Here is a 26,360-nt window from a genome sequence, read left to right as displayed (position 1 = left end):
ATTCCGTCAGTTGCCTTTTAGTTTTCTTGATTGTTTCCTTTGCAGAAGCTTTTTATCTTGATGAGGTTCCAGTAATTCATTTTTGCTTTTATTTCCCTTGCCATCAGAGACGTGTTGAGTAGGAAGTTCCTGTGACTGAGGTCAAAGAGGTTGTTGCCTGTTTTCTCCTCTAGGGTTTTGATGGTTTCCTGTCTCACGTTTAGGTCTTTCATCCATTTTAAGTTTATTTTGTGTATGCTTTTAGAAAGTGGTCTGGTTTCATTCTTCTGCATGTTGCTGTCCAGTTCTCCCAGCACCATTTGCTAAAGAGACTGTCTTTTTTCCACTGGATACTCTTTCCTGCTTTGTCATTAGTTGGCCATAACATTTGTAGGTCCAATTCTGGGTTCTCTATTCTATTCCATTGGTATATGTGTTTGGTTTTGTGTCAATACCATACTTTCTTGATGATTACAGCTTTGTAGTAGAGGCTAAAGTCCAGGATTATGATACCTCCTGCTTTGATTTTCTTTTTCAACATTACTTTGTCTTCTCAGGGTCTTTTGTGGTTCCATATAAATTTTAGGATTGTTTGTTCTAGCTTTGAGAAGAATGCCGGTGCAATTTTGTTTGGGATTGCATTGAATGTGTAGATTGCATTGGGTAGTATTGAGATTTTAACAATATTTGTTCTTCCAATCCATGAACCATGGAATGTTTTTCTATTTCTTTGTGTCTTCCAATTTCTTTCATAAGTTTTCTATAGTTTTCAGCATACAGATTTTTTATCTTTGGGTAGGTTTATTCCTAGGTATTTTATGGTTTTGGTGCAATTGTAAATGGGATCGGTTTCTTGATTTCTCTTTCTTTTGCTTGATTGTTGGTGTATAGAAATGCAACCAATTTCTGTACAGTGATTTTTGTATCCTGTGACTTTGCTGAATTCATGTGTCAGTTCTAGCAGCTTTTTGGTGGAGTCTTTCGGGTTTTCCATGTAGAGTATCCTGTCATCTGCAAAAAGTGAAAGTTAGACTTTTTCTTTGCCAATTTGGATGCCCTATTTCATTTTGTTGTCTGATTGCTAAGTCTAGGACTTCCAACACTATGTTAAACAACAGTGGTGGGAGTGGACATCCTGTCGTGTTCCTGACCTCAGGGGCAAAGCTCTCAGTTCCTCCCCGTTGAGGATGAGATTAGCTGTGGGCTTTTCATATATGGCTTTTATGATGTTAAGGTATGTTCCTTCTATCCTGACTTCTTGAAGGTTTTTATTAAGAAAAAGCCATTTTGTCAAATGGCTTTTTCTGCATATATTGACAGGATCATATGGTTCTTATCGTTTCTTCTATTAATGTGATGTATCACATTGATTGACTTGCAAATATTGAAACAGCTCTGCAGCCCAGGAATGAATCCCACTTAATCATGGTGAATAATTCTTTTAATATACTGTTGAATTTGGTCTGCTAATATCTTGTTGAGAATTTTTGCATCCATGTTTGTCAGGGATATTGGCCTGCAATTCTCCTTTTTAGTGGGGTCTCTGCTTTGGGAATCAAGGTAATGCTAGCTCCATAGAATGACTCCGGAAGTGTTCCTTCCAGTTCTGTTTTTTGGAACAGCTTGAGAAGGATAGGTATTAACTCTGCTTTAAATGTCTGGTAGAGAGGCGCCTGGGTGGCTTAGTCAGTTAAGCGTCCGACTTTGGCTCAGGTCATGGTCTCGCAGTCCATGAGTTCGAGCCCCGTGTTGGGCTCTGTGCTGACAGCTGAGAGCTTGGGGCCTGTTTCAGATTCTGTGTCTCCCTCTCTCTCTGACCCTCCCCCATTCATGCTCTGTCTCTCTCTGTCTCAAAAATAAATAAACGTTAAAAAATTAAAAAAAAAAAATAAATGTCTGGTAGAATTCCCCTGGGAAGGCATCTGGCCCAGGACTCTTATTTGTTGGGAGATTCTTGATAACTGATTCAATTTCTTCACTGGTTACTGGTCTGTTCAGAGTTTCTTTTTCTTCCTGTTTGAGTTTTGGTAGTATGTGCGTATCTAGGAAGTTGTCCATTTCTTCCAGGTTGTCCAGTTTGTTGGCATATAATTTTTCATAGTATTTTCTAATGATTGTATGTCTGTGGTGTTGGTTGTGATCTCTCCTCTTTTATTCGTGATTTTATTTATTTGGGTTGTCTTTTTGAGTAGTCTGACTAGGAGTTTATCAGTTTTGTTTATTTTTTTCAAAAAACCAGCTCTTAGATTCATTGATCTGTTCTACTGTTTGTTTTTGTGTGTGTGTGTGTGTGGTTGTTTTGTTTTTTGATTCTGTATTGTTTATTTCTGCTGTAATCTTTATTATTTCTCTCCTGCTGGCTTTGGGGTTTCTTTGCTGTTCTATTTCCTTTAAGTGTGCGATTAGGTTTTGTATTTGGGATTTTTCTTGTTTCTTGAGATAGTCCTGGATTGCAATGTATTTTCCCCTTAGGACTGCCTTTGCTGCATCCCAAAGTGTTTGGACTGTTGTGTTTTCATTTTCATTTGCTTCCATACATTTTTAAATTTCTTCTTTAATTGCCTGTTTGACCCTTCATTCTTTAGTAGGATGTTCTTTAACCTCCATGCATTTGGAGGCTTTCCAAATTTTTTCTTGTGGTTGATTTCAAGTTTCATGGCATTGTGATCTGAAAATATGCATGGTATGATCTTAATTCTTTTATATTTATTGAGGGCTGCTTTGTGACCCAGTATGTGATGTATCTTGGAGAATGTTCCATGTGCACTGGAGAAGAATGTGTATTCTGATGCTTTAGGAAGAAAATACTAAATATATCTGTCAAGTCCATCTGGCCCAGTGTATCATTTAGGGCCATTGTTTCTTTACTGATTTTCTGTCTAGATGATCTATCCATTGTTGTAAGTGGAGTATTAAAGTCCCCTGCAAGTACCACATTATTACCAATAAGATTGTTTATGTTTGTGATTGTTTTATATATTAGGGTGTTCCTGAATTTTGTGCATAGACATTTATACCTGTGTCTTGGAGAATGTTCCATGTGCACTTGAGAAGAATGTATATTCTGCTGTTTTTGGATGAAAAGTTCTGAATATATCTGTCAAGTTCATCTGATCCAGTTATCATTCAAGGCCATTGTTTCTTCTGTGCATTTCATGTCAATAGAATCATACAATATGTGGTACTTTGGTGTTTGGTTCTTTTGGTTAGAATGTAGTAATGGGTTATTATTATTGTAAAAAATACATAGATTTAACTTTTGAACAAGTGCCATATATACATTACAGTATTAAGTATATGCACATTGTTGTACAACAGATCTCTAGAACTTTTTCATTTTCATGTCTGAAGCTATACTCCTTGAACAGCAACTCCCCGTTTTTCCCCTTTTTCCCCCATCCCCTGGCAACCACTATTCTCTTTCTGTTTTTAGGAGTTGGATTACTTTAGATACCTCCTATAAATGGAATCATGTAGTATTTGTCTTTTTGAGATTGGATTATTTCACTTAGCATAATGTCCTCAAGATTCATTCATAATCTAGCACATGACGTGATTCCCATCTTTATTGAGGCTGAATAATAGTTCATTGTATGTACATAACATGTATTTTTTTAATCTATTCATCTATCAGTGGACATTTGAGATTGGACATTTAAGTTCTTCCATAACTTGACTGTCATGAATAAGGCTTCATTGAACATGGATGTGCAAATACATATCTATTTGAGATCACATTTTCAATTCTTTTAAATACATGCCAGAATTGGAACGGATCATAGAATTCTATTTTTAATATTTTAAGGAAACTATACTGTTTTCCATAGTGGCTGTACCATATTATAATCCTACCAACAGTGCACAGTGCACTAGTGTCCCAATTTCCTCACATCCTCAGTACTTGTTACTTATTTTTTAATGGTGGCCATCCTAACAGGGGTAAGTTGATGTCTCATAGTTTTGATTTGCATCTCCTTGATGATTAGTGATACTGAGCATCTTTTCATATGCTTATTGGCTATTTGTATATCTTTGAAGAAATGTCTCTCCAAGTCCATTGCCCATTTTTGAGTTGGGTTGTTCTTTTGTTAACTGATTTGTTTAATCTGGGTGATCACCCCTTATTTGATATATGGTTTGCAAATATTTTCTTTCATTTTGTAGGTTGTATTTCCATTGTGTTAGTTGTTTCCTTTGCTGTGCAGAAAATTGTAGAAAAAAGTTTCACGTAGTCAAATTTGTCTGTTTTTGGTTTTGTTTGTGCTTTTGATGTCCTATCAAAGAAAAAATTGCTCATTTCATTTATGAATTGAATCTATTTCCTTTTCTTCTGGAGTTTCATAGTTTCAGATCTTAGATTTAGGTTTTTGATATAATTTTGAGTTAATTTTTGTATGTAGTGCATGATAAAGATCCATCTTTCTTTTTTGCATGTGAATATCCACTTTTCCCAGCACCATTTATTTATGTATTTATTTTAAAAAGTTTTTTTTAACGTTTATGTACTTTTGAGACAGAGAGAGACAGAGCATGAATGGGGGAGGGTCAGAGAGAGAGAGGGAGACACAGAATCTGAAACAGGTTCCAGGCTCTGAGCTGTCAGCACAGAGCCTGACGCGGGGCTCGAACTCACGAACCGTGAGATCATGACCTGAGCCGCAGTCGGACGCTTAGCCGACTGAGCCACCCAGGCGCCCCTCCCAGCACCATTTATTGATGAGACTATCCTTTCCTTGTTGTGTAGTCTTAATATACTGGCCAAAAAGAATTTGACTTTACACCTAAGGGTTTATTTCTGTGCTCTCCTTTCTGTTCCAGTCATCTATATGTCTGTCTTTATGGGAATATCATATTGTAATGTAGCTTTGTAATATATTTAGAAAACAGGATGTGTTTGTTCTTTTCCAAAATTGTTGCCTATTATGGGGTCCTTTAAGATTCCATGTGCATTTTCGGATTTTATTTTCTATTTTTGCAAAAAATGCCTTTGGGGTTTTGGTAGCAATTGCAGTTAGTCTGAAGATCACTCTTGGCTAGTATGAACATTTTGACAATATTAAATCTCCCAGTTCATGAATGTGGGAATCTTTCCATTTGTCTTTAATTTCAGCAGTGTTTGTAATCATCTGTGCATACGTTTTTCATGTCCTTGGTTAAATTTATTCATAAATATTTTATTCTATTTCATGCTATTGTAAATGGGATTGATTTCTTAATTTGCTTTTTGAATTGTTCATTATTAGTGTATAGAAATGCAACTGATTTTAAAAGTTGATTTTTGTATACTGCACCTTTATGCAATTGTTTATTCTTAACCGGTAATTTTTTTTATTTTTTGGTGGAATCTTTAGTATTTTCTTCATGTAAGATCATGTCACCTGTGAACAGAGACCATTTTACTGTTTTCTTATCAATTTGGATGTTTTTTATTTCTAATTTTTGCCTAGTTGCTCTTGTTTGGACTTCAGTATTGTGTTAAGTAGAAGTGGCAAGAGTGGTCATCCTAGCCTTGTTCCTGATCTTAGAGAAAAAGCTTTCAGTTTCTATGATAGAATATCATGTTATGGTATTTTCATATATGAAATATATGCTATTTTCTCTCTCTCTCTCATGCACACACAGCCCCCACACGGATTTACATATGTGACTACCTAGTTTGTTGAATGTTTTTCTAAGGAACAAGTATTGGGAGGAGTGTCCGACTTGCTCAAGGTCATGAGTTCAAGCCCCATGTTCGGCCTAGAGCTTACTTTAAAAAAAAAAAAGAAGAAAAGGTGTTAGATTTTGTCAAGCCTTTTCTGCATCAGTTGAGATGGTCATGTGATTTTCATTTTGTTAATGTCTTTATTACTTTTTTTTAAAATATGTTGAACCATCCTTCTATCCCAGGGGTGAATCCCACTTGGTCATGGTGTGTAATCCTTTCAGTGTGCTCTGTTGAATTCAGTTTGCTAATGTTTGTGAGAATTTTTGCAGCAATGTTCATAAGGAATATTGGTTAAATTTTTCTTTTTTTAATTTTTAAGTATATTTATCTGGCTTTGGCATTAGAGTAATGCTTACTTCATAAAATGAATTTGGAAATACTCTCTCCTCAGTGTTTTGGAAGAGTTTGAGAAATTTTGGCATTAATTCTTATTTTATTTTATTTTTATTTTTATTTTTAGTTAATTGAAGAGAGAGCAAGGGACAGGCAGAGAGAAGGGGAGTAGATGGAGGATCCAAAGTGGCCACTGTGCTGATAGCAGAGAGCCCAGTGCAGGGCTCAAACCCATGAACTGCAATATCATGACCTGACCCAAAGTTGGATGCTTAACTGATCCACTCAGGCACCCTGGCGGTCTTTTTTTTTTTTTTTTTTTTTTAAACGTTTATGTTTTGAGAGGGAGAGACAGAGCATGAATGGGGGAGGAGCAGAAAGAGAGGGAGACAAAGAATCTGATGTAGGCTCCAGACTCTGAGCTGTCAGCACAGAGACTGACTGGGGCTAGAACTCAAGAACTGCAAGAACCTGACCTGAGCCAACGTCAGACACTCAACCCACTGAGCCACCCAGGCGTGCCCTCCCTCAATGTAGTTTTTAAATTATAGTTATTTTTTATGGTCATTTGTCTTTTATTTATTTTTAAGTGTTTATTTTTGAGAGAGAGCATGAGCTGGGAATGAGCAGAGAGAGAGGGGATCTGAAGCAGCCACTGTGCTGATAGCAGAGAGTCCAATGTGGGGCTTGAACTCATAAACCGTTAGATCATGATCTGAGCTGGAGTCAGATTCTTACCCAACTGAGCCACCCAGACTCCCTGATATATATATATATATATCAATGTATATGTATGTATGTATGTATGTATATGTATGTATGTATGTATGTTTTGTTTTTACCATGTCAGTACCACGAAGTCTTAACTTGCCCTATTTTTGTAGTAATTATTGTAGTTTTGAAATTGGAAAGTGTGTCTTCCAACTTTGTCAATTTTCAGGATTGTTTGACTTTTCTGGATCTTGTGCATTTCCATTGTAATTCTCAGACCAGCATGTTAATTTCTGCAAAAAAGCCAGCTGGGATTTTGATAAGAATTGTGCTGGATTTGTAGATTACTTTCGGCAGTTTTGCCATTGTTAAGTTTTCTAAACTATGAACCACAGGACGGTTTTCTATGTCTAATTCTTGTGGTTCTTTTGTTTAATTTATTCTTAAATATTTTATTGTTTTTTTAATTTTATTTTTTGATGCTATTACAAATGAGATATGAAAATGATCATTCTTGGGTTGTTCATTGCAAGTATACAGAAATACACTTGATTTTTGTATATTGATTTTGCATGTTGCAACCTTGCTGAACTCATTTTTTAGTTCTAATTTGTTTTATTTTGAATTCCTTAGGATTTTCTATGCACATGATCATGTCATCAGCTAATACACTTTTACTTCATCCTTTCTCATCTGGTTATTTATTTATTTATTTATTTTCCTTTTGACTAATTGCCCTAGCTAGAGCCTCCAGTGCAGTGTTAAGCATAAGTCGAGTGAACAGGCACTCTTGTCTAGTTCCTGATCTTAGGGCAAAGATACCCAATTTTTCACTATTAACTATGATGTTAGCTATGACTTTGATAGATGACCTTTCAAGTTCAGAAAGTTGCCTTTTATTCCTGGTTTGTTAGGTGGTTTTTCTGTGTCTGTTAGGATGATCATTCCTTTTTATGCCCTTTATTCTGTTAAACATGATGTACTAATTGCTTGACTTTTTTTTTAATAATTTATTTTTCATAATTTACATCAATTGCTTGATTTTCTTATGGGAGCTACAAATCCACAGGAGCACCAGTCACAGCTTCTCAAGGACTCATTTTCCCTCCTGCTCCCCTTCTACTTCTTGCCAAGGTACCTTTCCTTGTGGTCTCCTGGAGGCTGGGACATGGTGTTCTTTTGCTTTACTGTGACTCTGAGGATAGAGTTATTTGGGGCCCTAGTTTATTCTCTCTCAAACTTCTGCCTCGTATGCTTTAGCTGGATCTCAAAGTCTTCAGGACCTAATCCATTTCATTGCTTTATTTCTCTAGTTATTACTTGTAATTTTTGGTTTGTAGTTCATTACAATCTTGTCAGTGCTTTGCTGCTTTTAAAGTAGTTTTAAAAACATTTTGTAGCATTTTTATTTGTTTTCAACAGGAGGTTGGGCTCAGTAACTTTATTATTATGAAGGAGTGTGTGGACTTTTGCCTTTTTTCCCCCCTTCCTTTATCTATTTTGCCTCTGAGGTTTCCGAACTAGGAAAGTAGGTGTATGACAAGGGTTAATAATGTGTAGTGAGGAGTGATGTTGCTCTTAGTACGTACTGTAATGTAGTTCTTTAGGAAAAGAACTGTAATTCAGTCTTTTTTTTTTTAAGTTTATTTATTTTGAGAAAGAGAGCACGAGGTACAATTTATACACCATAAGGTTCATACGTTTTAAGTGCATAAGTAAGTGATTTTTAGTAAATTTATTGAGTTGTGCAACCATCCCCATAAATCAGTTTTAGAACATTTGTTCTACCCAGTGAGAGTCCTCCATCCCATTTATAGCTAGTTCATTTGTACTCCTAGCCCCAGCAACCACTGATTCTACCCCCAAACCCCCATCATTTGCCTCTTCTGGACGTTTCATATTAATGGAATCATACAGTATGTGATCTTTTGTGTTTTGCTCTTTTCATTTAGCATAATGTTTTTGTGGTTATCCATATTGTAGCCTGTATCAATATTTTGTTTGTTTAAAGTTTATTTATTTTTGAGAGACAGAGCACAAGCAGGGGAGGGGCAGAGAGAAGGAAACACAGAATCTGAAGCAGGCTGCAGGCTCCAAGCTGTCAGCACAGAACCTGATGCAGGGCTTGAATTCATGAACCACGAGACTGTGACTTGAGCCAAATTTGGACGCTTAACCAACTGAGCCACTCAGGCACCCCTCAATATTTTGGTTTTTATTGCTGAATAGTATTCCAGGGTATAGGTACACCACATTTTATTTATCCACATTTTATTTGTCTTTTCTTCAGTTTGTGAAAATTTGGGGTTGATTTAACTTTATGGATATTTCATTATTTTAGCTGGTATATATACACTCTGTAGTCAAAAAAGACATTGCTAGGCTTGTCCTGTATGAGCAGTGTGTCTCCATTCTTTACAACAGGTCCTGGCTCTGTGCTAGGAATTGATATGTAGTTGCCAAGAAACTTAATGATGATCATACTTTGGCTCCTGCTCAGTTTCATATTTGCTCTGTGCCATGTATTGAGATTTGCATGATTTATTCCTCTCTCCATTAGCTTTTGTAATTTTCTGCCTTTTAATATTTACCTTTAGTATCCAGAAGGTCATATTCCTCTTTTACTCTTGATATTCTTTATGTTGGTTTGGCAAGTCACTTCCTTTTGGCCATTTGTAGAATAGTTGGATATGGTGAGTTATTTCTCCAGATGCTTTCAGCTCAACTGTGGTTTTGTGGGATGAGCAATCTAGGTGAGAACATAAGTGGGAGTAGGGGGTTGTGGTGGCAGGTGTAGTTGAGGAGGACAAGAAACAAGCTCAGGAACAGAAGTTCAGGAAGCATCTTAGGTTTTAAGTCATTTAGTTGTGATCAGGCTATTTTTATTTACAGGGTGTTAACTCTATTGTACATTTAAGGGGAGGGGGGATTGGTAATCCTTTCCTTAAAAGGACAGATAGTAAATATTTTAAGCTTGCAAGCCATACTGTCTTGTCACTCTCAACTCTCTAGCACAAAAGCAGTCATAAGTCATTAGTAAATACATGAGCATGGCTGTATTCCAATAAGACATTATTTATAAAAATAGTCCCATTGGTAGTGTGCCAAACCCTAAACCTTTAAAGGATTGTTTTATATAACTTGGTGAAGAGCAATGCATGCACTTGTGCAGGAACCTCTAATAGGTATGTCAGATACAGTGTTCCTCTTAATTTCTAGGTCTTTTGTGTTTTTGCTGATTTTCTTGTGGATCTCAAGGAAATGGAGAGGTAAAGGACTAAAGCTTAATCTGAGAAGTTACTCTGTGAGAGAAGTGAACCCAAAGGTAGAATGGGGGACAGAGGCTTCAGGAGGAAGAGGAAGAAGGATTAGCCCATGCAGCCTTTTAAGACAACAAAGGAGAGAACACAACCTCTGTAGGACTGAGATTTAATTAGTGTGGGGAAGTAGTGATAGATGGGGGCAGGGAGACTGGTTGAGGAATATGATAATGTGACAACATAGGGATAGGTTTTAGTAAAAAGTACCCAATGGTTTTGGAGTGTGGACAGATTTTGGTTCGAATCATTGCCTTGCCACTTAAATAATGGACTAACTTGAATGGGCTTAGGCAAGGCACTTTCCTCTTCAAGCCTCAGTTGCATTTTTTATAAAATGGGGATGTTATCACCTGTCTTGTAGATTGAAGATTAGAAATTCATGAATATGACATGGCTGAACTGTGACTTGGGCATAGTAAATCCCTGTTATTCCCTATCATTTCTTTGGTCTTACCTGTGTTAAAAAATGCTGTTGGTGTTTAAAAAACTTGGATGCTATGTCTAATGGGAATATATTAAAGGCATAATGTATTTGCCTCAGAGCATAAAGTTATTACCCACCAACTATCATAGGTACAGATGTATATATTTATTTAAAGATCTGTTTGGCTATTTCTTTGCTCTAAGAGAGATTTTTCGGATATTATTTGAGGGGAACATTTTAAGTAATTGCTTGCCTTTGGGTGTTTTAACTTCTTTTGAAATATTTGCTTGGGAAATACCAATTTGGATCACTTACAGGTTTATGGTCTAAAAATGTTAGGAAAATTGCATTGGTTGAAAGGTTTAACAAGCCCCATAATTATAGTGGGAGCTCTATAGGTATATAAATTTGGTAGTTATTTCAGCTTCTACCATTAACTTTTTATTTTTTGTTAATATTTTATTTTTTTAGAGCAGTTTTGGGGTCACAGCAAAATTGAGGGGAAGACACATAGATTGCCCACTCTGTCCACACACACAACTTTTCCTGTTACCAACATCCCCCACCACAGTGGTACATTTGTTTCAATTGATGAACGTACATTGACACATTATAATTGCCCAAAGTCCATAGTTTACCTTGGGGTTCATTCTTGGTGGTGTACATTATTTGGGTTTGGACAAATGTGTAATGACATGTTTCCATGATTATGGTATCCTACACATTATTTTCACTGCCCGAAGTCTGTGCTCTGCTTATCTATCTATCCCTCTTTCTCTGCTAGGCCTCCCTTCCTCACCCTGTAACCATTTTTTTATGGTCTTCATAGTTTTGCCTTTTCCAGAATGTCATATAGTTGAAATCCTATAGTGTGTATGTAGCCTTTTCAGATTGGCTTTTTTCACTTGGTAATATGCATTTAAATATCTTTCATGTCTTTTCATGGCTTGATATTTTAGTGCTGAGTAATATTCTATTGTCTGGACATAACACAGTTTATCTTTCCATTCACCTGTATCTTGGTTGCTTCCAAGTTTTGGTAATTAGGAATAAAGCTGCTTTAAAAATTGATGTTGGGGCGCCTGGGTGGCGCAGTCGGTTAAGCGTCCGACTTCAGCCAGGTCACGATCTCGCGGTCCGTGAGTTCGAGCCCCGCGTCAGGCTCTGGGCTGATGGCTCGGAGCCTGGAGCCTGTTTCCGATTCTGTGTCTCCCTCTCTCTCTGCCCCTCCCCCGTTCATGCTCTGTCTCTCTCTGTCCCAAAAATAAATAAAAAACGTTGAAAAAAAAAATTAAAAAAAAAAATTTGATGTGCAGGGGTGCCTGGGTGGCTCAGTTAAGTGTCCGACTTCAGCTCAGGTTATGATCTCACAGTTTGTGGGTTTGAGCCCCGTGTCTGGCTCTGTGCTGACAGCTCAGAGCCTGGAGCCTGCCTCAGATTCTGTGTCTCCACTCTCTGCCCCTCCTCGACTCACGTCTGTCTCTCTCTTTTTCTCTCTCTCTCTCTCTTTCTTTCTCAAAAATAAATAAACATTGAAAAAAAAATTTAATGATGTGCAGGTTTTCAGGTGAATATAAGTTTTCAACTCCTTTTATATTAGATTTAAATAACTAAGTGGTATATTATTATTGTGAAATTACAGTAGTTAGAATTAAAAAAATATATTTTCCATATTTTGTCATAATACAGTTTTATGGCTTGTATCTAAGGAGTAAAAGCCTTTGTCAAGCTGTAATTTGACCTTTTCCTTTTAGTCTCAACTTTTGTTATTTCTTTTATTGAGAGAACATCAGTATTGCCACATTCAACTGAGGCAGAAATTGTTCCCTCTGAGGTCGTTGTGTCATGAAATACCTCTTGCTTCTTGAGTACACTGTATCTTACATTCTGTATGCATTAGCTTTTGCTCCAAAAACCTTGTAAAATGATGATAGCACGTTAAGCTGAGACAAAGGTCTATCAGGAAACTATAATAGATTATTGTTTTACCATTAGTTCAGAGAAAACTGGTATGATACTTTGAAATTTTGACCATAAAATATGACAGGTTTTTTTTTTTTTTTTTGGTACCCCAGACTATGTATTTTTATCTTATTTTCTGCCTTTGACATACATGGCATATACATTTTATGTCATTGAGATAATGGTGTACATATACTTAATTACATATTTTTAAATGATTCTGTTTAGAAATACTCCGGTTTCTAATGTGAAACTCACTACAACTATGATATGAAGTTTATGTAAATTGTTTTTGAAATTCACATGGTAGTACTGATTAGGTGAATATTTCATCTGAATATCCATCCAGTATTCTGCATAACCCAGAGAGATGTTATTAAAAAACTCATTGTATATTTTTTGAATTTGCTTGATTTAGACTATATTTTAATATTAGCTGTATCTGTCACTATGGAATACCAGTTAGTTTCAATTTAATCTTTTCCTTAACTTCAGATGGGCTATGTGTATGTGTATAGAGCAACACGAGTCTCTCCCCTCTCGACTTTTGCATATGAGAAACCATAGCAAATCACTTTTAGCCTTTTGGAGCTTAAGCAGAGTGTTTGAAAAACAAGAGTTTCCCACCTCTGTACCTTTGAGAGTGCAGGGATGGTTGTATGAAACAATGGGTTTTCCTCTAACTTTTTTGGTTAATATGAACTTGTTCCTCTTTTAGCTATGCGGTCAGAGAAGAAGCGTCTTAGGAAGCCAAGCAAGTGGCTTCTGGAATATACAGAAGAATATGATCAGATATTTGCTCCTAAGAAAAAACAAAAGAAGGTGCAGGAACAGGTGCACAAGGTATGTTCCAACATTTCAACAGTTTTTTCATCAATCCTTTTAGGATACTGCAGATTTGCCTTCAATATTATATTTTGTCTGCATGGGATAATAAATTTCTTAACTGGGATCTTACTTTTTCAGCTTTTTAGGTCCAGCTTCTGGCACAGTACCTAGAATATGCTAGTTATACAAGAAATGTATAAATGTGTCTATGCACTGTGTATAGTAATATATATATATTTACATATATATATAAATTTTTCCCTTTTCTCTCAAAGAGTGTTTAATGATTTAGGGTGAAGTATTTAGTAAAATCATAGAATATAAATTTGTATGGTAGGATCGTAATTTTTTTTTAGGATCGTAATTTTTTTAAGGAAATGTTATTGATACCTTATTTGCTTTATTTCTTAATTCAATTTTTTTTTAAGTTTTATATTTATTCAAGTAATCTCTACACCCAACTTGGGGCTTGAACTCATGACCCTGAGTTCAAGAGTTGCACACTCTTCTGACTGTGCCACCCAGGTGCCCCTTAATTCAGTTTTTTTAAGCTGAAGCACTTTATTTTTTTTTTATTGAATTTTTTAAAATGTTTATTTATTTTATTTTCGAGAGATTGAAATAGAGCACGAGTGGGGGAGGGGCAGAGAGAGATTGAGGAAGACAAAGAATCTGAAACAGGCTCCAGACTCTGAGCTGTCAGCACAGAGCCCGATGCAGGGCTCGAACTCGGGAATTGCAAGATTATGACCTAGGCTGAAGTCGGATGCTTAACCAGCTGAGTCAACACAGGCGCCCCTAAGCTGAAGTACTTTAAAGTAAATTTAAGACACTTTACTTTCTCCTCCTAAATAATATGCGCCTCTAAAAAATAGAACATTTTCCTTCATAACTGATAAAGCATTACTATATCTCATATGATCAGTTTATCTGATAAGAAATCCATATTTAGCTTTCCTCACTTGTCCTTTAACCTTTATATTTGGTTTATCCATTCCAGGATTACACGTTGTATCTGGTTGTTACATTTCTTAAATTTCTTTTAAATCCAGAACAGTTCCCCTGTTTTATGACCCTATCTATCTAAGTAATGAGAGTGAGTACCTTTACAATATCTCCCTTCTAGATTTGTATGATTGCTTCTTCATAGGTGTCACTAATCTATCCTCTTTCTTACTAAGTCGAAAACAATTTGATGGATTCACGTTAAACAATTTTAGCTAGATTAAATTATAGGTGCTATTGTGTCATATATTCCATGACATTAGAAGGTATTTAACATTCAGTTGTCTACAGTCTTGACTGATTTCTTCTAAGTCATATTTTGCTCCCTTTGATCAAGAAGCAGTATGTGTGTGGGGCACCTGGGTGGCTCAGTCAGTTGAGGGTCCAGCTTCGGCCCAGGTCATGATCTTGCAGTTTGTGGGTTGAGCCCTGCCTTGGTGCTGACAGCTCAGAGCCTGGAACCCGTTTCTGATTCTGTGTCTCCCTCTCTGCCCTTCCCCAACTCATGTTCTGTTTCTCTCAAAAATAAATAAACATTAAAAAAAAAATCTTTTGTGGGTGGGGAGGATTATCACTATGGCCTTAAAGAATTTTTATAGTTTTACTGTATCTTAATTGCATTTTCCCCTTTTTAAAAAACTATAGCGAAATCCATATAAAATTTAGAATTGTAGACATTTTTAGGTTTACGGTTCTCTGTCTTTAAGTACATTCATTCACATTGTTGTGCAACCAGCACCACCATCCATCATCTCTAGGCCTTTTTTCATGTTGGCAAACTCAAACTCTGTACCTGTTAAAGAATAACTTCCTACTTTACTCTCTTCTCAGCCCTTGGCAACCACCATTCTATTTTCTGTCTCTATGAATTTTTACCATTCTAGTTACCTCATTATAAGTGGACTCATACAATATTCATTCTTTATGTCTAGCCTATTTCACTTAGTGTAATATCTTCAAGGTTCATTCATGTTGTAGCATGTGTCAGAATTTCATTTTTAAGTGCATTATTCTTTTTAACACTGGAATTACAGCAACTTTGTGGTCTATGGATTCTACTTCTATTTTTTGCCCTTAGGTAAGTTCCCGCTGTGAAGAGGAAAGCCTTTTAGCCCGATGTCGATCTAGTGCTCAGAACAAGCGGGTGGATGAGAATTCTTTGATTTCAACCAAAGAAGAGCCTCCAGTTCTTGAAAGGGAGGCTCCGTTTTTGGAAGGGCCCTTGGCTCAGTCAGAACTTGGAGGTGGACATGCTGAGTTGCCACAGCTGACCTTGTCTGTGCCTGTGGCTCCGGAAGTCTCTCCACGGCCTGCCCTTGAGTCTGAGGAATTGCTAGTTAAAACACCAGGTAAGATGGGGATGGGGTCTCAGTATGTAAGTGGATAGGATTTTAGTATGTTGTGATGAAAAGCTAATAGTGTATCTCTATATAACAAACTACCCACTTTTCTCCTGGAAATCCCAAAAGTGCTGGCTAATTGAATGTAATTCAGTGACCATGAATTGGTGGTACTCTGTCCAGAAGACATTTTAAAAACTACTCTCCTTACTCTACTGTTGATCTTCATGACTGTCGATCAAACACCATGTGAGTGAATACTTAGGATAACAGTGTTTTAGGGAGGGGCACTACACAGTATAATAAACAAATGAAACTTATGCTTCAGATACTAGCTCTACCAATCCTTGTGTTACTTAGAAAGTTGTTTAACCTCTCAACATGTTTCCTCATATATAAAATGGACATCATAATGTAATTTACCTGACACATAGTAAGCAGCTAATTATAAATTCTCCCTTGAAGTTAACCAATTGCTTTTCACTTTATCATTCTTTATATACATGTCAACCTGGTGGGAGCTGGATCTAAACATATGGTCTTTAATTTACCTTCTGACTTTTGAATATTATAGTCACCCAAGGAAAATTTTGAATGTAACTTTTTTATTTTTTACATTCCCAACAGTAGCTTGTGGTGTTATTCCTTAAAGTAAAAAAAAGTATCCCAATTGTGCTTATTAATTAAGGCAGAATCACAAATACTTTTAAAAGGAGTAATAATGAAAGTTACTGTCTCATTATTTATGAACCAAACTCTGTTATTAGGCTTTTTTATATAATTCTTAAGAACAGCCCTACAAAGTAAATGTCTCTTTTATTTGTTTAGGAGTAGAATAAAAATTGTAATCTTGGTGCTGTTATGCTTGGAATTCAGGCTCTACTCCACCTTACTTCTCCTTTTGTGCTTACTAACAGTTAATTAATATAAAAGCAGTTTTGCCCTTTTGATTTTTCCTTTAGTCCTTTTATGAGAGATGTACATAAAAACATCTTCACATTAGTTTGTATCTGCATTGAGAACTATTTTCTTGTTTTATGTTAACTAATATTTTAGAATAAATAAATTCCTATCCTGTCCCTACCCAGAAGATGAGGAGGAAAACATAAAAAATACAGTGATTCATTTTTCTGTGGCATATACATTTTTTTTTTTAAATTAGCATGTGCTCAGTTTCTAAATCATCTAATGAAAAGATATATGCATTTCAGGAAATTATGAAAGTAAACGTCAGAGAAAACCAACTAAGAAACTTCTTGAATCCAATGATTTAGACCCTGGATTTATGCCTAAGAAAGGGGATCTTGGTCTTTCTAAAAAGGTATGTTATTTTAGTCAATTCTAAAATATGATTAAACCATATGGAAATATGTGATTTTAAAAACAGAGCTTTTAGTAATACTTAGCAACATTGATGCACACTTAACATAGAAATTACAGAATGTTACAGTATATACATTTGGTCTAAGATTCTATATTGAGAGACTGTTCTCCATTTGTGTGGACATGTGTATCAGTTGTTTTTAGATTTTCTTTTCAAATGAAAATGAAAAAAGGTTTTAAGATTGAGTAAAATTTGTGTTTGTTGTCATTTCTTTTCCAGGCTCAAATCTCTTAACCTGATTTCTACCTCACTTCTGTCTGTATACGCCACTAACCTACTCTTATCCCACTGCCCTATTTTCATACCAGCTAAGAAAAGACTCAGTTCAGTTATAAACCAAATAGAAATATTTGAACTTAAGTTTTTGAGTTTGCAGACTTGGTTTTCATTAGCCAAGAAGGCATCATTAAATAGTAGATGGAGATAGAAAATTGTTTTCTAATTCTATAATGATGATAGCTGGATATTAATTTTTAAGAAACTTCCTGTTGCCCATATGTATGAGGAGTAATTCAGGGTTTTAGAAATTAAGTTGTTAGGATACACAGATTTCCTTTTTTTTTTTTTTTTTTTTTTTAATTAAAAAAAAGTTTTTTTTCAATGTTTGTTTATTTTTGAGAGAGCCAGAGACAGAATGCGAGTGGGTTAGGGGCAGAGAGAGAGGGAGACACAGAATCTGAAGCAGGCGCCAGGCTCTGAGCTGCCAGTACAGAGCCCGACGCGGGGCTTGAACCCAAGAGCTGTGGGATCACGACCTGAACTGAAGTTGTACGCTCAACTGACTGAGCCACCCAGGCGCCCCACAGATTTCCTCTTAAATTTTTTTCTTTAAAGAAAAAAATGGAGATTGCAATCAAATCACAAATTGAGTTTTTAGACTTTTTTCCTCAGCTATAGCAGCCTTCTATCATTTAATCCTATATTGAAGACTCTAGTTTTGTTTTTGTTATTCACCCATGTCAATTAGCATGTAAATGTAAAACTCAATATTTGTGTTTTTGTACCTCATTTTAAAGGCTGCATTATATTCTTTAGTTCTTTTATTCTTTTCAATGTCCTAAGACTGGGACTTTGTCTTTGGACATGGACTTTTCAATTCTTAGGTTCATCTGCTCTCTGAACTTTATCTGCAGTTTGTACAACGATCAGTGACAGTATCATGTCCCCAAATCATCATACTATCATTGCACCTTATACTTTTAAGGCTGTGATAGTTTTCTTCTGCAGTGCTTCCCCTGGCTTTGTCTTACTCAAATCTTAGCAATTTTTAAGATTGTTGAAAGAGGGGGCACCTGGGTGGCTCAGTCGGTTAAGCGTCCGACTTCGGCTCAGGTCATGATCTCGCGGTCCGTGAGTTCAAGCCCTGCGTCGGGCTCTGTGCTGACAGCTCAGAGCCTGGAGCCTGTTTCAGATTCTGTGTCTCCCTCTCTCTCTGACCCTCCCCCGTTCATGCTCTGTCTCTCTCTGTCTCAAAAATAAATAAACGTTAAAAAAAAATTAAAAAGAAAAAAAAGATTGTTGAAAGAGGTATATTGTAAGGGACAGGGAAATTGGGATTCAGCTGAATATTTTGAGAATGGAAGGGACATTTGCAATCAGGTGATATCTTTAGTAGTGTTATACAAGGTGAATTATGTAAGGCTGTGGGATCACTGCTAGAAGTGAGATAATGACAGATTTTAAAGAAAAGCAGAATTTGGGGCAATTAAGTAAATGATCCCTCCCCCCCCCCGCCCCATTTTATTGATATGTAATTGACATACAGTAAGTGAATGGTTTGATTAATCTATATGGTGAGCATATAGAAATTTGCTGCTGTATTTTGTCTTGTTTTCACCCCAAGCTCTAGTACCTTTACAGCAAGAATAGCATCCATTATGTTGACTTTTTGTGGCCACTAAATTTTGTTTTACACTCATGTTGAAGAATATTTTTATTGTAGGAGAAGCCGTTTTCTTGGACTGGAACTAATTTATACAGGCATTATTAGTAGGGGTATAAAATGTGTAGGAAATTACTCTTGATATCTAAGTGTTTTGAGTTTTAATGTTGCTTTCATTTACATTAACCTGCAGCCACTTAAATCAGGAAGACATTCTGTGGTTCAGAGTTTTCCAGTATATGAGCTTCTGAAGTGAGCACTGATCCAGAGCTCCTAATATTTAGAATTCATCAAATAAATAAGTCTTTGTAAAAATAATGGCATAAATTCAGTTTTAAGAAGATAGATTTTAAATACAGGGTGGTATGAAATAGAACAGAGATGGTGGGTCGGTTTCTGGGACCATGCCCTTTGTCTTTGTCTGCCACTTCAATCAGAACACCATTGTGTATCTGCTTGATCTATTGGGGGTCGCTGCATAATCCCACCCACCTCTTATCCCTGGTTTTTGAAGGAGTATGTGTTTGTATGAGTCTTTTGGAGTTGTGTTTTTTGTTGTTGTGTTTTATTTCATGTCTTTCCCCATATAGTTTCTGTTCAATCCATTATTGTTATACTGTTTTTTTTTTTAATTTTAATATAGCTAGGATTTCTGTATCTGTGACAGTAGACAGTTCAACTTTTGGCATATAATACAAAAGGTTTATTTTCTGTTCCTTTGTAAACCTGTTGCATTTTACTTATTTGTAGTGTTATGAAGCTGGCCACTTGGAGAATGACATTAATGAATCACGTGCTGCATCTCATTCTAAAGAGTTTGGTGGAGGTGCGTATTTTTGAGATTTAAATGTTTGAGATTTAAAAAATGTAATGCGGAAATAACTAGGAAACACCTTGTCAGCTAACTAGAAAAGTTGTTACATATGTAAGCAAGACCAGCAAGGTTGCAACTTCTTTTTTTTTTTTTTTTCATTTATTTTTGAGACAGAGAGAGACAGAGCATGAGCAGGGAAGGGGCAGAGAGAGAGGGAGACACAGAATCGGAAGCAGGCTCCAGGCTCTGAGCCATCAGCACAGAGCCCGATGCGGGGCTTGAACTCACAGACTGTGAGATCATGACTTGAGCCGAAGTCGGACACTCAACCGACTGAGCCACCCAGGTGCCCCGCAAGGTTGCAACTTCTAAGACTTGTTTGCCCAAGGGGCTCCTGGCTGGCTCAGTTGGAAGAGCACGTGACTGTTGAACTCAAGGTTGTGAGTTTGAGCCCCATGTTGGGTTTGGAGATTACTTAAAAATAAATAAGCAAACTTTAAAAAAGAAAAAAAAAAGACTTGTTTGTCAAAATATGCTTCCTAATAGAATGCATGACACTAGAAAATTGTCTGGTCATCTTGAGTTTCATGCTGAAATTAGAATTACAGATTTAGAATGTAGAATCCTGGAATTAGAATTCTGTTAGAGTAAGTAACTGGTAGGAACAATAGAGAAAATGAGCTACTTAATTTTCTTATTAGATGGTTCTCCAACTCTATCATTACTTTCTTGGCTTTGATTCAATCTTTATTGTGTAGGACAGAAAATAAGGAGTCTGAGTTGAGAGGGAAATTACAAGTCATCTAAGCCAGTCTTTCACAAATAGTCTTAGTTTCTTTTACCACATCTTTGATCTTTGGTGAGTGAGTATATGCTTGAAAAAGGGAGCTTACATTTCAGTCTGGTCCATTGTGGTTGCTTCTTAAGGGCTTTGAAATCTTTTAAATTGTTTTTTAATCTGACTCCTGAAACTTAGACATGGTGATCTTGGTTCTGCCAATTGGAGGAATGGGCAGCTCTTTATTGAGTAACAGATACAGTAATCATAGTTTGTGCATTTGCTCTACCATGTCCTTTGCTCAGTTCCTTTGTTTAGGACTGTTAATCTCTAATCCATCGAAAGCATTATAGAGAATTAGGATATTATCCATATTATCCCTATTTTATAGAGAATGTGAAGATGAAAGAGGTGGCAGACTTGGGAGGACTAATTCCAGACGTGACCACATTCATTGCGACACTACCATCTTGTTATACACCCCAAATTTTCTACATGCCAATTCTTTGTGTCACTTTGATCATCTGCCGGTGCCATTTATTGATTACTGTTATTTCTGAAGTGTTAGGCCAGATTTGAGCACATAGCATCAGATGTGCCAGCAAAGGATATCATGGGAAGGTTATATTGCATGTGATCTTAAATGAGCACATCTTTAAATGTGACCCATGATTATTAAGTTTTTTAGTAAATAAATCTAGCAATATGTTCACTTACGTTAATCTTGTGTGCAAATATAATTTCATCAATTTGCTTGCTTTAGGAAAAAAACTTTCAAAGTAATTATCAGCTCTTCTCTTACACTTTTATACTCCAGTTTTTGTAAAACCTAAAACTTATTCTTTATCTTTTGTAAATTTCATCTGAATATTTTAGCTACTGAGAAGTTTGAACCTTCATTCTGCTATTCTGTTAATTATTCTTTTAGTTATAGGCAGCCAGCAGCTTTGATAGCAGAGCTTCTCCATCTGTATCAGGCAGTCCCAAGAAGAGAATACTAAGCCAGTTTTCCAAAGTCTAGCCTTCATGTTGATACCTAGCCTAATTATCCTGGAACATTTTATGAAATAATTAGTTTAAATTCCTGATATTTCTGTAACAAAGAGGTGAAATAAGTATAAAATATAATGAGGGAAGGACTGGAATTTCATTTTGTATATAGGCCATGTTAGAGCATGCATATATTTTAAATTGTTGGATGTTCAACGTTATAGTACCATTGCTAAATATCCTTTAAGTTACTAAATGTATTAAGGGAGATCTCCCTTTCCTCAAGCCAGATGTTATGTATTTCAGCTTTTCATCTTAATCCTTAAATCATATAGTGCTATAATGTACTATCTTTAATTGTGGAGGTCGAATTTTAGTATCTTTTCCTGACTACTAAATGTATTTCCTCCCCATTTACAGGATGTTAAAGTCCTTTGAGGAATTAAGAAGTTTTTCATTTCAATCATGTAAAATGTAATTGTTTTAACCTACCTATACATTTACTATTTAATCTGTATGAGGCAGAATTTATATGTGTGTACCTATTTTCCCAACTAATTATGTAGTCGTGGGTAAATCTCCCTACCCTGTGCCTTTATCCCTCATCTACAAAGTTGGGGAATTAAATGGGCTTTAAGATTGGTTTTTTATTCTAACATTCCATAATTCTATGAGGTCCTTTTAGTTGAGGATAGGAGTTCTTGGACATGTAAGTGATTAGCCAGGAGGTAACACCTGTTTTCCTGTCATAGGCACTACGAAGATATTTGATAAACCAAGGAAGCGAAAACGACAGAGGCATTCTACAGCCAAGGTGCATTGTAAAAAAATGAAAAATGACGACTCATCAAAAGAAACTCCAATCTCAGAGGTATTACTCAGTTCCTCATCTTTTGACCTTCCAAAGCAAATCTACTTTTTACAGTAGAGGCCACATCCCTCTTTCCCTTGAGTTAAGAGTAATGTTCTACTGAAATAGCTAATGAAAAGCTGTAATAGGAATCCTGGAGTAGAAAGAGAGTCTGATGCTAGTAAAATTCAGGCAAGACAATATATGGCAACTATGGGTATGATCTTTAACATCCTATGCTCTAGGTGTCTGATAAATTTTGTAACTGTTTCATCACAAAGTAAGCTTTTTCTAAAACCAAAGAGCACAATGCCAAGTAACCATATAATCTGAGTGAACTTTCATACTGCCCTTTTATAGTTGAGACTGCTACATTTAGAGGGGAAGGAAACTCAATTTGCTTATTTCTTGAAACCAGCATCTGCTTAATTTTAGAATAATATTTATAAACATTGGCTTTAAGGAAACAAAGGTGGATTTAAAACCATTTCCTTGCAGAGCATCAATGCAGTCATTGATGCCATCTCTGGCTTTTCAACTCAAGTTAAAAGAGAAATAGAGCAAGTCAGGTCAGCATTACACATTATGATACAGAGTGTTTCTTTCCAGAATAATTTGAATAGAATGCCCAAGGTGGGCATTATTTAGGAAACACTGATCTTGGAAGGACAAATAAGTAATCAAATAAACTTAAGAATGTTTTCTCTCCCTTAGTGAAACCTTAAAATGGAACAGCTCAAAAAGTTCCAGTGGAACAGCCTCAGAGCAGTTAGTGGCAGGGCATGAGGCGCCCACTACCCGCCCAATCACAGCAGGGTTAGAACTAACATTGCATGCAGTCCGCCCGCGTGATTGGCTGAACATCTGTAAGTGCTTAATGGCTAGACAAATAGCAGCCCAGAGGGCGGGGGTCAAATGGAGGAGACATGAATAATACAGATATGGGACATTATTTTTTCTCTGCAAGGGAGAACTGATGACACACAGAACGGCTGCAAGCCCCAAGGACACTGTTGAGGAGGGTGTAGAGAATGATCATGGGATGCCAGCATCGAAAAAGCTGCAGGGTGAACGAGGCGGAGGAGCTGCACTCAAGGAGAATGTCTGTCAGGTAGAAGATGTTTCCCACTTGCATTTTGATTGCTTGCTTGTCTTTTAAAAGAAGACCTCTTCATGTCTTAATAAGTATATATGTAGTACCTACTATATGTCAAGAGTTTCCATCACTTTAAATTACATCATATAGTCCTAACAATCTTGTAAAGTAGATTACCATTATTATCCTCGCTTTTATAGATGAGGAAACTGAGGCATAAAGATGTTACATAGCTTGCTTATAGTCACACAGCAAAACCAGGATTGAAACCCAGGCAATCTGGGTTTAGAGTCCTAACCACTCTGTTGTATTGCCTCTCTCTAAAGAGCCTTTATCAGACTTGATAGTAGAGTCCATTAAATGGATGCTTTGATTATGCTCTCTCTGTATGGGCTTGATTTACCTTTGTAAATTCTTAAAAGCTGACATATAAAAAATTGAAGATACTTGGTTTTTCTTCCTCTTTTCTAATTAAAACGGCTAAAAAATAAAAATAACCCAAGCCCAGGATATGCTATGATGAACAATAGAATTTCAACTTTGTTTCTTTGTTCATTTTCGCTATTATATAAAGATTGATCATATTCGGGTGAACACCCAAACACACTGTTAGTCCTCAGAGAGTGTATGCCCACAAAGATTATCAAGAAAAAATGGTTAAAGCTATAGTGGCCTTATGGCCCTGGATTGTTTGGGCACTCTTTGTTTAAATCTATTGTCCTTGTATAATTTATTAATATTGTATCCTTTTATTATGGTTCCCAATCTGAAAGATGAATTACATAATCATCCCAATTAAAGGGTTAGTCCATAACATTTGGTTAATTTTAAAACATTATTCTTTGATATGTATTGTAATTGAAGTTTTCCTGTTTAAATGATGAAAGCAGACTTGTTTATTGTATATAAAAGCTGGTATCACTGTTACTGTGAATATATAAAACATGGCAGTTGTCAATTTTTATGTGAATAGGAGATAATGAAAGAGACAAAGTTTAAGACTAACTTACACTATAGGTTGATTAAGACCTTGGGAGTCTGTCTGTTCTTAACCCTGGCTGCCTCTGGCCTTTTCCCCAAAGTTCTCCTACTCATTTGTTTATTTAAGTTATGATGTTAAGTGGCCAAGACCAGTTCTGTTTCTTGGGTTCTTAAATGTATTAGACTTGCCTAGTCACCTTTCCTCACCCAGTAAGTATAAGACTTTTTGTCATTTTTATATTTTTCTGCTAATCAGTATGGGGAAACAAGTCAGGATGTTAGAGGCATAAAAGTAACAAATGTTGGGAATTTGCAGAATTTTCATAAATCTTACAGTGTTTTGAAACAAACATCCAGATCTTTATTTCCTAAGGCTCTATCAAAAATGGCACCCTATCTTAGATGAGATCATCTTAGAAAAGTGGCCTCTCTGAGATGGTTGTAGATGTATCTCAAAGTTCATTCAAACCTTGAGTAGAGCCCTTTTGGGACTGTTACAATCCAAGTCTAGCTAGTCAGTATCTCTTGCTTGAACTATTAGAGTAGCTTCCTTGATTGTCTCTTTGCTACTGTTCTCACATATCTCATTCTTGAACTCATTTTCCATGTAGTAATCAGAGAGATCTGTTTTTAAATGAATATTTGATTTTAGCCTTCCCTTGGTAAAGACCTTTGATGGTATACCTTTTAATGAGAATAAAATCTGAAACTATACCATAATGTGTAAGGCCACACAATCAGGCTGTTGCCTTTTTTTTTTTACCTCATCTTCTACCACTTCTAACTTTTGTTCCACTGTAGTCCACTGATTTTCCTTATGATTTTTAGACATGACATAGTTTTTCCTGTCTGTGGACTTTCTGTACTGGTCTTCCTGGTTTTTCTGTCTGACTAAATGACTGACTAGTAGCTCAGAACCCTGTCTGAGAGGCCGTTCCTAATCACCCAATCCAAAATAGCTATTTGAATTCTCTACTTAATCTTATCATTATCTTTCCTGTTTGTTTGTTTACTTGTATTTTCTGTTCTTAGAATATATGAACCGTGAAAGCCAAGGGACCTTGTGGTACCTGGCATAGAGGAGTTAATCACTAAATATTGGCTGAATAAAGAGAGGGCTTTCTGCTTTCTAGAAAGCTGCTAGTTAACCTCTGCCTTCATGAAGGCCTTCTGTTCGGGACTTTAAAATCCTTTTTCTGTAGACATACCTGTTTTCTTTCTCTTAACAGAACTGTGAGAAACTGGGTGAGCTGCTGTTATGTGAGGCTCAGTGCTGTGGGGCTTTCCACCTGGAGTGCCTTGGACTAACTGAGATGCCGAGAGGAAAATTTATCTGCAATGAATGTCGCACAGGTGAAGTAGATACAGAAGGATCTTCTTCCAAAGATGGTCTGAGTTTTAAGTTTTACAGGAAAACCCAACATTTATTGGATGCACTGTTTTTGTGGCGATACTGGGCTAGTTGCTGCAGACACGGATAGGTGCTTTGTAATCTTTGCCTGTAGAAAAGAATTCCAAGTGAATAATGACTTTATGGTATAATGTGGTGCAAAAGTATTGTAGTAGAGATACATTTAAAGTGATAGGTAAACAATGATGAACCAGTGCCACAGAGAAAAAAAACTGAGTTTGGTTTTAAGAGAGACATGGTCATTGGTGTGGGGAGAGGAAGAATAGAAGGTCCAATAATTAAAGTATAGACTGTTTAGGGAATAGGAGGCATAGGTTTGTGTGTTTAAGGTATTTTAGGGAAGAGGCATTGGTAGTGACAAGGAGGATTTCTGGATTACTGTCAGTGTTTTCTGTTTCTTGAGCTGACTGGTGATTACATAAGCAAGTTTATTTTATGGTTATTTGTGAACTATACACTTAGGATGCTGTACTTTTCTGTGTGTATATCATATGTCAACAAAACTGTTTACCAAAAGAGAAAGACCTATTTTAAGAGTTCTAATATACAAATTGGGTCAGAAACT

At 36.3% G+C, this 26,360-nt stretch overlaps 1 protein-coding gene across 4 annotated transcripts in view; it reads left to right on the top strand.

Moving 5' to 3' along the window:
* NSD1 (nuclear receptor binding SET domain protein 1) overlaps window positions 1–26,360 on the top strand; it is a 141,858-nt gene that overhangs the window by 80,370 nt on the left and 35,128 nt on the right. For all 4 annotated transcript variants that reach the window (XM_042945677.1, XM_042945669.1, XM_042945685.1 and 1 more), the window contains 7 exons: window positions 13,155–13,279; window positions 15,348–15,618; window positions 16,821–16,930; window positions 19,626–19,701; window positions 22,210–22,328; window positions 23,275–23,418; window positions 25,614–25,737. In XM_042945677.1, the coding sequence (XP_042801611.1) occupies window positions 13,155–13,279; window positions 15,348–15,618; window positions 16,821–16,930; window positions 19,626–19,701; window positions 22,210–22,328; window positions 23,275–23,418; window positions 25,614–25,737 (969 nt within the window). The remainder of the gene's footprint in view (window positions 1–13,154; window positions 13,280–15,347; window positions 15,619–16,820; window positions 16,931–19,625; window positions 19,702–22,209; window positions 22,329–23,274; window positions 23,419–25,613; window positions 25,738–26,360) is intronic.

The sequence above is a fragment of the Panthera leo genome, chromosome A1 (genome assembly GCF_018350215.1).
Source record: "Panthera leo isolate Ple1 chromosome A1, P.leo_Ple1_pat1.1, whole genome shotgun sequence".
Lineage (NCBI taxonomy): Eukaryota > Metazoa > Chordata > Mammalia > Carnivora > Felidae > Panthera > Panthera leo.
The sequence above is the reverse complement of the archived record's forward strand: the minus strand, read 5'-3'. Positions and strand labels throughout refer to the sequence as shown.